Raw genomic sequence first — 13800 nt, 5'->3', positions numbered from 1 at the left:
ATGCAAGTCTACTTTGGCTTCACAACATTTGCCGATCTGATTACTAAACAGAATTGCAATAAACTAGCTTCATCCTCATGTTTCTCTATTCTCTTTAGTGCTAAGAAGATTAGCGATAGCCACATCACTTATTTTGTTATCTAGCAATCAGTTTTTAACTGAAAATTCCGCATATCAACAATTAGACCAACCCAAAAAAAAAAAAAACAAAGGTACACAGAAAACTCTCTCAGCTCCATTGCAAAATAAATAAAAGAATGGGAATACATATGTTACAACGCTGCTGTCACAAAAGATACACTGTATAATTGTATTATCTGTCATTTACATATATACGAACAAACATGGATCTGAAGTCAGCACAACCACTATAAGAAATGTAAACCTAATCTAAGTCATATACTATTCTATCCCCATTCTAACTATGATATGTTTATACACTAACCATCTGATATATTGCCAGAGTGATTCTCAGATTCTAGGGGTAGAGTCTCCGAATGTACTTGACGAACAAATTGTCCTTTGACTCTGGGACGCTGTTCTGCAAGTTTTTTTCTACTTTCGTACCGGACCTGTACATAAAATTATTGCATAAATACAATGTAAAATATTCTGTATATAACAGATATAGGTTTTTCCCATACAGATTAAAAAAACAGCTAATCAGTAGTTGATCTAACAATTATCACAGTGACTGCAGTTATTTACCTTCTTATCATAACATCTGTCTTTCCGCTTTAACCGGAACTTATTAAGAGCTGCTTCTCTTTGTATTGATCGCAAGTTGCCATTGGAAGGGAATAAACCTTCTTCATTCTTGCTCTCTGCAGCAGCCCTTCCAGCAGTAACCTGATCCAAATTGCTGTTACTTCCACAAGCACTTCCATACCCCATGCTGTTTAGTCGACTTACAGCACCATTACAGAAACTGCTACTTGCACTCTGATCAGTAGCAGGAGAAATATGCCCTAGATCCTCCAGAGAGTCTAACTTGTGATCTAACTTGTGCATAGCTTGATTGGTCGAATTAACTGCATTTTCACCAAAGTGGTCAAAAATTCCCATACAATTATTGTGTTCAGCTTTGGAACTATGCATTGGATTCATTTGAAATGTGGGTTCTCGCTGACTGGCTGAATTTGGACTTGACATTGGTGATAGACCAGATTTTGCACAAAAAACATGAGGAACAGAACCATAGCTGGTGCTTATATTATTAAGATTCATACCTTTCACTGAAACAGGGACAGGACATGGCCGCTGTTGAGGGTGTGACACTGCAAGTTCAGATTGCTTAGAGTGACCAGTAGCCAGAGAGTTAACACTTCTTTGGGTGCTTAGAGTGGCAGCTGGAGTATAAGAGTTACAGGCAGTAAGAATATTGGAAAAATTCTTCTCAGAATCAGTTTCGAATTCTTTCTGCTGATTACAAACACCACTCAATGATGAATGTTGTGGCTCCGATGGCTTGTTAGTGTACCTAAATAAAGAAGTAACAGATTGATTAGAAATTACAAATTCACATCAAAAAAAATTTCAAATGATCCAGTGCCAAAAGAAAAATTAGTCCCTGCATTTTCCACCCATTTACTACACATAAATGCGCAATACAAAAGTTGTGGTAAAATAATTTGCATTTAAGATTTAAAGTTTTATATTTTGTAATTTGAACATTGTACCTTTTTTGTCTTCCATGTGTGTTATATTGTGGCGCATTTATAATATGTTCAAGTCACTCTTTGTTGAAACAGTTAAAACTGTCAAGTTAATCAAAAGTTCCCAACCAGTGACCAGTCTCAATACAACCAAAAACCATGAGGAAGTTAATTTTAAAAACTGTGCGATTTTTTAACTTTTTAGTTTTAACACAATTCACGAACTTTTTTGTGTTTTGAGTAGGGATCAGAAAGGTTATACGAATATTTATTGGCGATAAGAAGAATGGAAAATGTTAGTAGCTGAATAAACTCACCGTGTAAAAGCTGAGGCATTAGAATGCCTTAGGATAAACTTTCGCTCCATCACTTGATTCTCAAAGCCATCAGGATGAGTTCTTCTCAAGGAAAGGTCCAATTGTGGAGACGAATCAAACTTGCTAGCTCCATTATTTGAAGGAGGCTTATGATTATTGAATGTGCTCATGAAGTCAATGACCTGTCTGGGAGAATTGACAGGGACATTGCAGACCTCACTGGTGAGGATAACATCACTCCTATGAGTTTCTAGTTCAGTATCCTCGTCGAAATGGGCTCTTGTATTAGCTTCCTTGCAGGCAGCCACCTCTGATCCTGATTTAAGCGAGAAAATAGTGTAATATTAGGTGATATTTGATGGAACTGAGAAAACAATATGAAGCTTGATTGAAAATGCACAAGTGGTTTACCCTGTGCTTCAGTGACAGGCACAAGCGATTTCTGGCCATAATTTACACGTGCTTCATGATTCTGCATCTTCACATCATTCTGTAAGGATTTTCCCCATAACTGCCTTGACATGTCCCGCATATCTTCAACGTGCGCACTCTCAGCTTCAAAGTCCGGCTTTGTACAAGAGCTCTGCAAGAGACAGCAAACATTCAGTATCTAAATGATACTTCATGAAGCCAAACCAAAGTGGAAGCAAATTACTTTTTAACCATAAGAGTCATACACAAACAAATATACATGCCCTCATTGATACATACATTAAACATGCCCAGATTTGTCAACGGATAACCTTGAAGGGCCTGATGGCATGCACATCTGATATAAGTCCATCAAATTCATACCAATCAAACTATGGTCATTCCTTTTAAAAACACGTGGTCATCATTAAATTAGTACAGTATAAATTTTCGTTATCTGGGCTTTACACGTAAATAAATTCTGTAGTGAAAAAATTAGCGGTGATTTCACTTCCATTCAAGACCAAATGTATCCACAACACTGGTATAAAATAAATGATTTAATAGTTTATACCCCATGATTTAATTACGATGACCAACATCATTAGAGTCAACACTCTTTGTATCCAAGAAGGTATATCAAATAACTAGGCATATCTTTCTTACTGCAAAACCATGCGAATTGGGCACAATTTTTAAGTATGGGCAGCATGATTTACAATAAGAGGAACACTCACCTGTTCATCACTTCCTTTCTCAATGAATTCCCCTTTGCTCTGGATGCAAGCCATGTAACCACTAGAATGATTACTTGCAGCATCGTTTTCAGAAGTGGCTTCAATCTTTTGCTGTCCAACACTCTCATCTTGGGTTTCATTACCAGAAACCATTGACTAATTGAACAATAGAAATAAAACAAGACTTAATTAGAATGGTAGGTTATAGTTCAATAGCAAATTATAGAAAAAAAATATGGCAGGAGACGGAGTTCTAAGTATGAAAGCAAGCATACAGATTGTCTTCTCCACACATGCTGCCACAGATTCCTCAGCTCATTTCTCCTTACAGGCTTAACGAGATAATCAGCAGCACCTCTCATCATGCATTTATAAACTGTACTAACTGAGTCCTGAGAAGACATCACTGCATAATGACAAAAATAAAGAAAGAAACCATGTAACTAACTAGTAAGTATTATATTAGAAAATGAACTAGTGATACACAAGTAAGTTAATCCTTGCTGTATCGTACTTATAACAGGGATATTTTTGCAGATCTCATGCTCCATAACAAGTGTGAGAAGAGCAAATCCACTTATTGATGGCAAATCCACTTCAGTCAATATGAGATCTATGTTACGCGGTCTTCCCTTCAGTACCTCCCATGCCTTCAAGCCATCGGGAACCGCTGTAACTGCTCAAAAGAAAAAATAAACTACTATCAGTTCCCATCATAGTATGTCCATGAACTTTAGAATTGAAGCACAACTCAACATAAGACATTACAGGGACCATCACCAAACAGGATTAAATCATAAAAATACCATGAATCACTCAGTTCCCATAGTAGAAAGTAAGCAGACAAGTGGATGATTATAAACCAAAAGTAAACAACTTAAACCTGAATAACGCGTTTTTGCCTTTTGGGTGGAATTCTGGTATCTGTTGCTCGAGTTGGAATCAATACTAAAAAACATTTCAGTCAGAACAAGGAAAATGAGAGAATCCATAATTGGTTCAGAAAAGAGTTTGAAAAGCTACTTTTTTTAATTTTTGTGTCCTTTATTCATTTCATTGCACATATTTTAAGACCTTAATGGATGATTCGACAGTCTTATCTCCAGGAAGACAGGACAACCATTAAAAAATTTAAAAGAAAATCCAGGTTTAACCAAGAACATACTGAAGTTCAATTATAGTCTGGAAAACATGAATATGAATGGTGAGACCAAATAAACGGCCAACCTATATTAAGGAAGTGAACTGTAGAAGTAAAGAGAAAATTGAACTCTTCTAGAAAAAGCAGATTTTGATTTTCCTTTTCGTATTCAAACAAGATATGCATCCTAAATTTGAAAACAGAAACCACGAACTAGTCCAAATAACAAAAAGTGAAATTTACAAAGTCACAAATAAGTTGTATATAAGGCATGAACTTGAAGCTCAAAAGTATCTGCTACTAAAACCATACTCTCCATTCCATTCCCAGATACAGATGAATCCAGATATTCAAATACACACATAGTTGAATAAATTTTTTAGAATCAAACATGCAAAAACTATCTATAAGCTTCAAAATCCACCGCTTCAAAACTGATCAATTACAACAACCAAGAAATAAATAAAAACCAGAGCAATGAAACAATCCAAGCACGAAGAAGAAGAAACAAACCTCTGTAACTAGATTTTCTCAAAAGGGCTGTTACAATTTGCCTGGTAGAATCGTCAGCCTCAACAAGCAAAACCCTTAAAGCCATCCTCTGTAAGAACCTCTCCCACTTCGATATCCCCTCGTTACCGTTCATCTCCTTTAACTCTTCATCGTTCAACACAACATCTCCCATTTCTTCAGTTTTTATTTTTTATTTTTTCCCCTTTTTTTTTCTAATCTTCTGGGTGAAAATGAGTATGAATGAGCCTCAACTCAATCTCATCCTCTGTTCAAACTTTTCTTTCGTAGTAGTATCCAGTCGCCGGTTTTGAGGAAAATATATATATATATATAAAATATCTAAACTGTTTGGCATTTTAGAATTTAGACATCTAACAGCTGGTAAAATATCTTAACGAAAATATCTAAAAACCAAAATGAGTGGCCTACGGGTGCCACGTCGGCAAGTTTAAGAAAGACAGATCAAAAGGCAATGGCTTATTGGGAGGCCATCGATGGTGCATATTTAAAGGTCAGCATTGGTTCTTAACATTTTTCCGATATTTTTTATTCGGGGATATTTATTTGCCTCTGCTGGGCTCCACTTGAAAGATATTAAATATTAATTTCACTACTAGATATTTTCTCAGGGATCGATCTCATGGACAATAGTTTGACACGTGGACGTCTATGGAGCAGTGCTTTCGTTTGTGGTTTTGAAGTCGTCAGTCAAACGCCATCAGTTTTTCAACTGTTCGACGGTGGTTTCCTCGTCTGTGAAAAGATTTGTACTCGCTCTATGATCGAACGGGTGTTGTACGGTTGTGCATTTCTTATTGGCTTAAGGCAATTCATGGGTCATTTTCGACATTTACTCAATTGCCCTCTTATTCTCTGCTGTTTGCGTTTTGGTGATGAGACGTGTGAGAAGATGAGAACATATATCCCCAGGAACAAATACGTGGCGTGCACATGGCATAATAACGCCCGTGTTCTTACAAAAGTCCACGTCCTTCTTTCACCGTGCTTCTTTTTGCTCCCTCAAAACTTGAAGAAGACTAGGGGTGGTAATATGGGTCAGAATTTAGTTATTTGATTCGATTCGATACGAATTAAATGGGTTTAAATTTAAAAAAATTAATTTATTTAATAAATGGGTGAATTCGATTTGATTCGCTAATTAAACGAATCGAATACATGTTTGAAGATTTTGATTCATTTATTCGTTTAGGATTCATTTAATAAATTAATGAATTTGATTCGATTAGTTTAGGATTCGAAAAAATTGATTCGTTTAATAAATGGGTGAATTTGATTCGATTCATTTATGACGCGTTTATTAAACGAATCGAATACAAGTCGATTCGTTTAAAATTCGTTTGTATCGTTCAATTAAATTACTTTTTTATCCTTAAATTTATTTGAAAACTTTTTAAAATATAAAGGTTAATATTGTAATTTTAAGCATTACACATAAAGTCAAAAGACCAACCCTAATTTTACACTTCACACGCACTTTTCCCTCACCTCCTAGCAACTCAGCCGCCACTGCTACATTTTGCCATCTCTTTCCCTTCATTTCCTTCTCCAAATCCCCTTTTTTTTTTTTTTTTACATCCAGCAAGTGCTACGTTTTGCCACTGCTTCAAATCCTTGGATTTGTGTGAGTATGATAGGTAAAGTTTTGTCTTGTTTAATTATTATTTTCTTAAAAATATGACAAATTTGCTATATATTTGATATTTTGAAATTTTACAATGATTATTATCAATATTTCAGTATGTTAAATTGTTAATAATATTTTTATTTACTTTTTGGTGTAGGATTTTTGTTTTCAAGGTGAAAAAAACAAATGAAGAGAATTAAAGAAATTACCTTATTTTATAATTTGAATTTGAATTATTGTTATTTGTAGTATTAGGGATTTGTAATTTAGTATTTAGATGACTGCAAAATATGGTTTGAGTTACTTGTATTTTGTTGTGGGATGTTAAAATTGTGATTTTTTATATTTTATTTTGCTTAATTTTGTTTATTAATTATATTTTTCTAAACGAATTGTAAATGAATCCTTATTCGATTCGATTCGGTTCGACTCGTTAAGGATAAACGAATAATAAACGAATCCGGATTCGATTTGATTCGTTTATCAATTCTATTAAATGAATTAAACGAATCGAACCGAATATTCGTTTAATAAACGAATTGAATCTGAATCTGCAGAATTTTGACCCAATTCGTTTACGATTCGATTCGAATTCGATTCGTTTATTCATTTTGCCACCCCTGAAGAAGACCCCATGGTTACCATCAAGAGCACAAAATTCTTATATAAATTCTCGAATTTTGCATGGCTGTATGTAACGAAATAGGTTATATTTATTGAGTTGACGAAATAAGTCATGGAATTACAAAAGAAAAACAATCAAGTATTTAATAAATGCCGTGTTAAAATTGATGTGAACTTAAAAAATAGAGCATATGTTATTAATAAATTTTTTTCTTTTGTATACCGAGTAAAATATACATAAGCTTAAGTTGTCTTTTTTTTTTTTTAAAGTAAGATACCTTTTTTTTTGGTCAAAAATCTAAATAGTGTGAATTTGACTAAAGTGTAAATAGGTTTAAATACAAATGTCTAAATGATATTTTTTTAATATATAAGTATGAGTGACATCTTATTTATTTTTATGAATACAAAATATTTTAAACATAATTTTTGACATTCATGTCCTTAAAAGTCAAATTGTCAAAATGAGTATAGAGAATAGGGTTTATAATTTAGGAAATAAGTATATTTAATAATAATATTTTTTGATGTAGTATTTACTTTCTATTCAAACTAATGTTACAAAGTTTTACCTTTTCTATTCAGATATAAATATTTGAAAAACAGACATAAATTAAAAAAACTAAATTTAAAAAATTATTAAATTATTAAAATTTCAAACTTCATATATTTAACAAACAAGCCCCAAGTTTAATATCTTTTCTTTTTAGTATACGCAAAATTACATAAAATGAAAATAAACTAAATTAATTAAAATCCAATGAATTTTACTATGAGTTGAACTATTGGCACCCCTCTATAATCCTTATAAAACCCCTCTCTTATTGTAATTACATTAAAAGACAATAAATCTAATATACCATTATATTTCTCTTTTCAACTCTTTACACCCATACAACTACACCAAAGTCTTTTACAATTTTTATTTCCTCACAAACAACTTTTTCTTGAGAAATTTACAAAATTTATTTTTAATTTAAACTTATTTTTAATTTAAAAGAATAAATAATAGCTATATGAGTCTACTTTAATTTACAAAACCTTCTAAACTTATTTTTAATTTAAAAATAATAATAGCTATTTGAGTCCACTTTAATTCTACTTAATTCATACATGTATTTGATTTTTTTGAGTAAAATATGTATGATTTAATAATTCAAAAATTTATAAAAACAATATTTGTAATTAGAGTTGTTTGGAAGAAACTGAATTATTTTTTGAATTAAAAAATTTGAAAAAATGGAAAAGTTTATTTTTGGAATTAAAGTAGGTTTTGATAGAAAAAGGATTTGAAAAGAAAGTTATAGGGTACTAATAGTCCCACTATTTTACTATTTATACATATAACTATAAGGTTATAATAAAAACTTTAAAGTATCATTAATTATGTGGTGATTAATTTCATAAGATAAAGCTTTAGTACTAAATTGAATCTTTCTTGAGCACTAAATCAATGTTTGGGATATATTTTTCATTTTTTACTTTTCATTTCTTTCGTCTAGCAATTATTGATTTAGAATTCACTAAAAACTCAGCTCAAAATTGAATCTTTCTCTAATTTCATAAGCTACTTTTAAGAAAACAATCTCAACTTACTTTTGAAAAAAGAAAAAAATAGAGAAACTTATAAAATAAGTTATTATATAACTAATAATTTCATAAGCTGCTTTTAAGAAAACAATCTCAACTTACTTTTGAAAACAAGAGAAAAAATAGAGAAACTTATAAAATAAGTTGATTTAAAAAATTTACCAAATTACTATATAATAAATTGCTTTTAGCGTTTTAACTTAATCATAAATGAGGCCTTAAATCTTTAGGTTAATGTGTTTTCAATGGTTGACATTAAATCTCAATTGTGAATTAATTCAGGTGTTAATTACAAATGTTCTATTTAATCTAAGGATTATGATTCTCTCATGATTTAATCTCTTTTTGAACAAAAATACACATAGGTGAATGGTAGTTAATAAATAAAGAAAACAAAAAAGGTAAATTATATGGCACAACATTATTAAAATCTCATAAGAGCTCAGATCAGGAGATGATCTTTATCCTTAATCTAAACCTTTAAATGTGGAGTGTCCAATAGTCCGAAACTTGTTTATAATAGTAATAGTAAGATTGATAGCCATTTTTACATGTGGAGAGCCTGACTAATAATAGTAGAAACCTTACTTAGAACGGGAAAAAAAAAGAGTATTGAAATTTGGTACTTGAAGATGATCCATTGGAATTTTTGCCAAAACAACTCAATTTGTTAAGGAATTTTTGCGTGTTTCCTAAATTTAAAAATGCACGTAAAATTTTTAAAAAACCTATGCTGGGACAGCATGGTGCCGCCAACGGATACACAATGCGAGGCCGTGGATGCACAATGCAAGCCCAACCTGCAGCCACAAGTTACATTATTTTATTGAATAATGATATTTGACTCACGCAAATTTTATTACAAGCTCACACTTTATAATTTATCTTATTATTTTTTATAATTGCTCTTATTATGCATAAAAAATAAATATTATTTTATTTTATTTTATTCTATTCTCTCTCCTTTGAAGCCCCCTCTCTTTAGATAAGGGTAATTTTTAAAAAACTTCCCTGAGGTTTGGGCTTATTGCAAGTAAATGGCGAGAATCTGTTTATTTGTAAAAAATCCCCTACCGTCAGTTAATTTTAATATTGACCGTTAGTTGACTATGCAAAGATAATATTGCCCTTAACCATAGTTTGTAGACTAACATAACTATAAAAAAAACTAAAATTATTGGCATGAAAAGCACAAATCCTATTTTTTGACAATTTTATCCTTGTCAATTCCAAAGATTTACAATATCATAGATAAAAATTTTGACTAGTTCATTTTCAAGTTTTTAATTTTATCTTTTTTATAGGAACTTTAAGGAAATATCAATAATTTAAAGAGGATTTTTCAAATTTTTAATTTTATTTTTTTAATAGGAACTTTAAGAAAATATCAATAATTTAAAGAGGGTAAAATAGCCAATAATTTTAGTTTTTTTTTAGCTATTTCCGTCTACAAACTAGTGTTAAGGGTAATATTGTCTTTGCACAGTCAACTAACGGTCAATGTTAAAATTAACTGACGGTATGAGATTTTTTACAAATAAACCAATTCTCGCCATCTACTTACAACAAACCTAAACCTCAGGGGAGGTTTTTAAAAATTACCCCTTTAGATAACCATAACTCTATCAGATGTCTTCTTAATCATCAGTCAATCAATCCATCACCTCTGTCAATAAATAATAAATTTCGATTTCGATTTTGTTATATTTTACGAATAAGTGGTGGATTTTATTATTATTGATAATATTAGTTTTGATTTTATGTGTACCCTAAAATTCTATTTTAGTTTCAATTTAGAATATAATTAAATCTTAATACTTAATTCAAATCGCATATCAATTAAAAAAAATAAGAGAGAAGAGAGAGAAGAAAAACATTTACTTTTAATTTTTTAATAAGGATAATTCTGAAAATGAAAAAAAAATGGTTGATCAAGAAGTGGGCGCCGGTCTATTTTATTCAGTGGCGGATCCAGCTTGGAACCAGTGGGGACTTAAGTCCCCACTGAAAAAAAAAATCCTTTATTAACTAATTTAATTTATCAAAAATTTCTAATAAATTTTTTCCTAAGCCCCCACTAATTTATATTCAAACCCCTAACACATAAACATAATTACATACTTTAAGTTTTTAAAACAAATAAAAAGATATGAGCTTTACAAACTAAAATTAAGCCCACAAATATTAATATTAATCAAATTTTTAAATAACCCACAAACCCATTAATAATATTTTATTATTCTTTACCTTTCTCCAATTCCACTGCCTGCACCAATACGCAAATCTGAAACCCCTAAATCATCTTCTTGTTTCGGCATCTCCAAAAGCAAAGTGGAAAGTGATTTCTCCTCCAAATTTCAAACAACCCCTAGTTTCTTCATTCAATAAAATTAAGGTACAAATTAATATTTTATTTTCTTTTTATTTTATTGTTTATAAATCATATATAATTATTTGTTGAATTGATGTAGTTGTTTTTCTTCCCCATTAGTTAGTGTATCATCGGGCTATTGGTGTATTTGAAAAATATAATGTGAATTATGTGATTGAGTGTAGATTTCATAAAAAAGAACACATATTATTAATTAAGAAAATAACAATTGCAATTAAGCATTTGCTTGTTTAGCTTTATTGTCTTGTAATGTTTGTTAATTAATTTATAGCATTAATATAATTATATAATAGGGGAATATGCTAAAAGTGCTACTAGCCTAAGTAAACTACTCAATATTCATAATCTTTATTTATATTTTGAAATAAGTATGGAAAGGTTTTACAAAAGAAAGGAGCCACAATTTTTAGAAAAAAATGATGATGCTTCAACAAGCAGAAGCATCCAAATGAGTTCTCTACAATTGATATCATGGCACTTGAGATTCAACTTGATACATATATTTTGGATATGGGCACTAGTGGTGAGTTTTCACAATTAAAGGATATTGGTGATCTTGCAAAGCGGATGGTCGAGACTAAGAGACATAATGTATATCCATTAGTTTACTTGTTAATAACATTGGCATTGACTTTACCTGTTGCCACTGCGAGTGTAGAGAGAGCATTTTCAGCCATGAACATTTTGAAGACTCGGTTATGAAACCGAATGGGAGAGTAATGGATGAATGATAGTTTAGTTGTTTACATAGAAAAAGACTTATTTAATAATATTGATAATGAAGTTGTAATGCAACGTTATCAATGTATGAAAACTCGTAAAGGACAATTATAAACATATATTGAAGTATGATAAATCTTTCAAATTTATATATTTATTACTCTTTAAATTTTTTTATCGTCGTTGGGTAAGCTCCCAGTCAATCAACATGTTGTCTCCGCCCCTGATTTTATTAGCCCGCGAATCTTTTTTTTTGGCCAATACACCTTCATATAACTTTCGTAGATGAGATTACGTAAAAGATATGAAGGCAAATTCTTATCCTTCCTTACAAGGGTTGTACGACGAACGTCTCTGCGGCTCATAAAATGAGAATTAACAATGTTATAACTCCACTTCACGGATTCTTCGTTCTTTAGATTTTGTTTTGTTTTGTTTGTTTTTTTTAATTTTAAGCGAGAGTTGACACAATTATGAACTGCTCTATCTGTGTAAATGAATCATGCGTTTTAGTGTTTATTTGGTATAATTTATTTAATGGTTATAAATACTTATTTAATTTAATAAAATTTTCTTATAATTTTTATTATTGTTTGGTTATTTTTTTAATAGAGTTTTTGAATCTTAAATAAGCTATTTTGCTTCTATTAAAAAAAACTCAAATTTTAGGCTTTTAAAAGTAGAGTTTAAAAAGTTTTTTTTAAATGTTAAAATATCTAAAATATTCTCCACTTTCTTTTTATAACATAATTTTAAAAAAAAACATGACTATTAAAGTAATTTTATAAATTTTGAATAAAAACTCTTATTAACAACTAAACAACTAATTTTTTTTTAATAAAAGCTCTACTTGAAAAGCTGTACCAAACAAAGCTTCAATCTCCATAAAGTTAAGGTAACTTTAATTTAGAGATTTTTGTGTCTTTATAATGTCAAATTTTATTTATTTATTTATTATTTAACAATACATCACTACGCGACCGTAATTATGCCCACATAGTTAGTTACATTTGCATCAATTTGAGCTTTTTTTTTTTTTTGCAATTATAAGAATTAACCCATAGAGTAACCACTCAAAGCTGATGTGCATGATTGCAAACTATGGATAAGATTTTTTAAGAAATAAAAAAGGGGAAAAATGGAGTATAACTATTTTTTTTGGGCACCCTATATAATGTGAATAACACTGTTTCCTTCTATATACTTTTAATTCTTCTTTATTCTTTAACTTATTATACAACACTGTTATCATTTCTTCCTTTTAATTGTTGATAGAAAAGAAAGCCTTGCGAGGGGCAAGAATATGTGGGAAAGAGAGAAATAAGAAAAAGTGTTAAAATAGTCTGAAACAAAAGAGAAACGAATATATAGTACTTGTTGGGGGGGCTAAATTTTATTGATTTTCATTTAAAAAAATTCACGTTAACATTAATTTTAACCATAGATTTTGTGTTAAAAATTAAAAAAAAATCCTAATCCTATTTCTATATGTTAGGCAGTTTTGAGGGATACAAATTTAAATACAAATTTTAAACGTAATTTTTTTTAACCATTAGATGAGAAAAGAATAGAAGGATCAAGATTAAATAAAGATCCTGATCCTATTCCTATATACAATAATATTAAAGACAATTATGTTGAGTAAAAATATCTAGATTTAGTATCAAAATTATTATCATGAGTTCGAAGACAAGATGAAATAATTGGGGCGCATCCGCAACCACCATTGCAAAGCATACGAGGGTATTGGACGTGACGTGGGTGGTGCTATGGATGACGATGTTCCATCAAGTGGTAGAGGTACTGGCCCTAAGATTGAGGAACCAAGCAGCTCTTCCATTACTTGGCTTTTATTTTTAGCATCTAATCAGCATAGCGAATGTTATTTCTAAGTTATAATATTGTAATCTTAATTTTTAGAAAAGATAAAGAGGGAAAAAAAAAAGAAAGAAAGAAAGAGTGTGCGTAAAAGAAAGAGGAAGAGAAAGAGAAGAGAGAATCATAACAATTAACAATAAATGATGGGACTCACAAATTATGGATTTTTTTTTTAAT

The 13800-nt window shown here is 30.6% G+C and overlaps 1 protein-coding gene and 1 long non-coding RNA gene across 3 annotated transcripts; one reads left to right on the top strand and one right to left on the bottom strand.

The window, feature by feature from the left end:
* Positions 1–216: 216 nt before the first annotated feature.
* LOC102631246 (two-component response regulator-like APRR5) lies at positions 217–5230 on the bottom strand. Of its 2 annotated transcripts, XM_025098585.2 has the most exons (10): positions 4775–4924; positions 4004–4068; positions 3635–3796; positions 3396–3526; positions 3121–3276; positions 2384–2555; positions 1973–2288; positions 1230–1480; positions 709–1031; positions 217–572 (listed from the first exon to the last, which is right to left on the bottom strand). In XM_025098585.2, the coding sequence occupies exons 3-10, from the start codon at positions 3669–3671 to the stop codon at positions 441–443; spliced, it is 1518 nt and encodes a 505-aa protein (XP_024954353.2). In that variant the 5' UTR covers positions 3672–3796; positions 4004–4068; positions 4775–4924; the 3' UTR covers positions 217–440. The 2 variants fall into 2 exon arrangements, with proteins under 2 accessions (XP_024954353.2, XP_006478097.2); XM_006478034.4 differs by lacking the exon at positions 4004–4068 and having other exon boundaries at positions 4775–5230.
* A 1010-nt stretch (positions 5231–6240) lies between these two features.
* Positions 6241–6792, top strand: LOC112498376 (uncharacterized). Its single transcript, XR_003065672.2, has 2 exons — positions 6241–6429; positions 6577–6792. It is a non-coding gene; the product is annotated as an uncharacterized LOC112498376 (long non-coding RNA).
* The last annotated feature ends 7008 nt before the right edge of the window (positions 6793–13800 follow it).

This window comes from Citrus sinensis, chromosome 3 (assembly GCF_022201045.2).
Source record: "Citrus sinensis cultivar Valencia sweet orange chromosome 3, DVS_A1.0, whole genome shotgun sequence".
NCBI lineage: Eukaryota > Viridiplantae > Streptophyta > Magnoliopsida > Sapindales > Rutaceae > Citrus > Citrus sinensis.
This window is presented reverse-complemented; position numbering and strand designations above follow the sequence as displayed.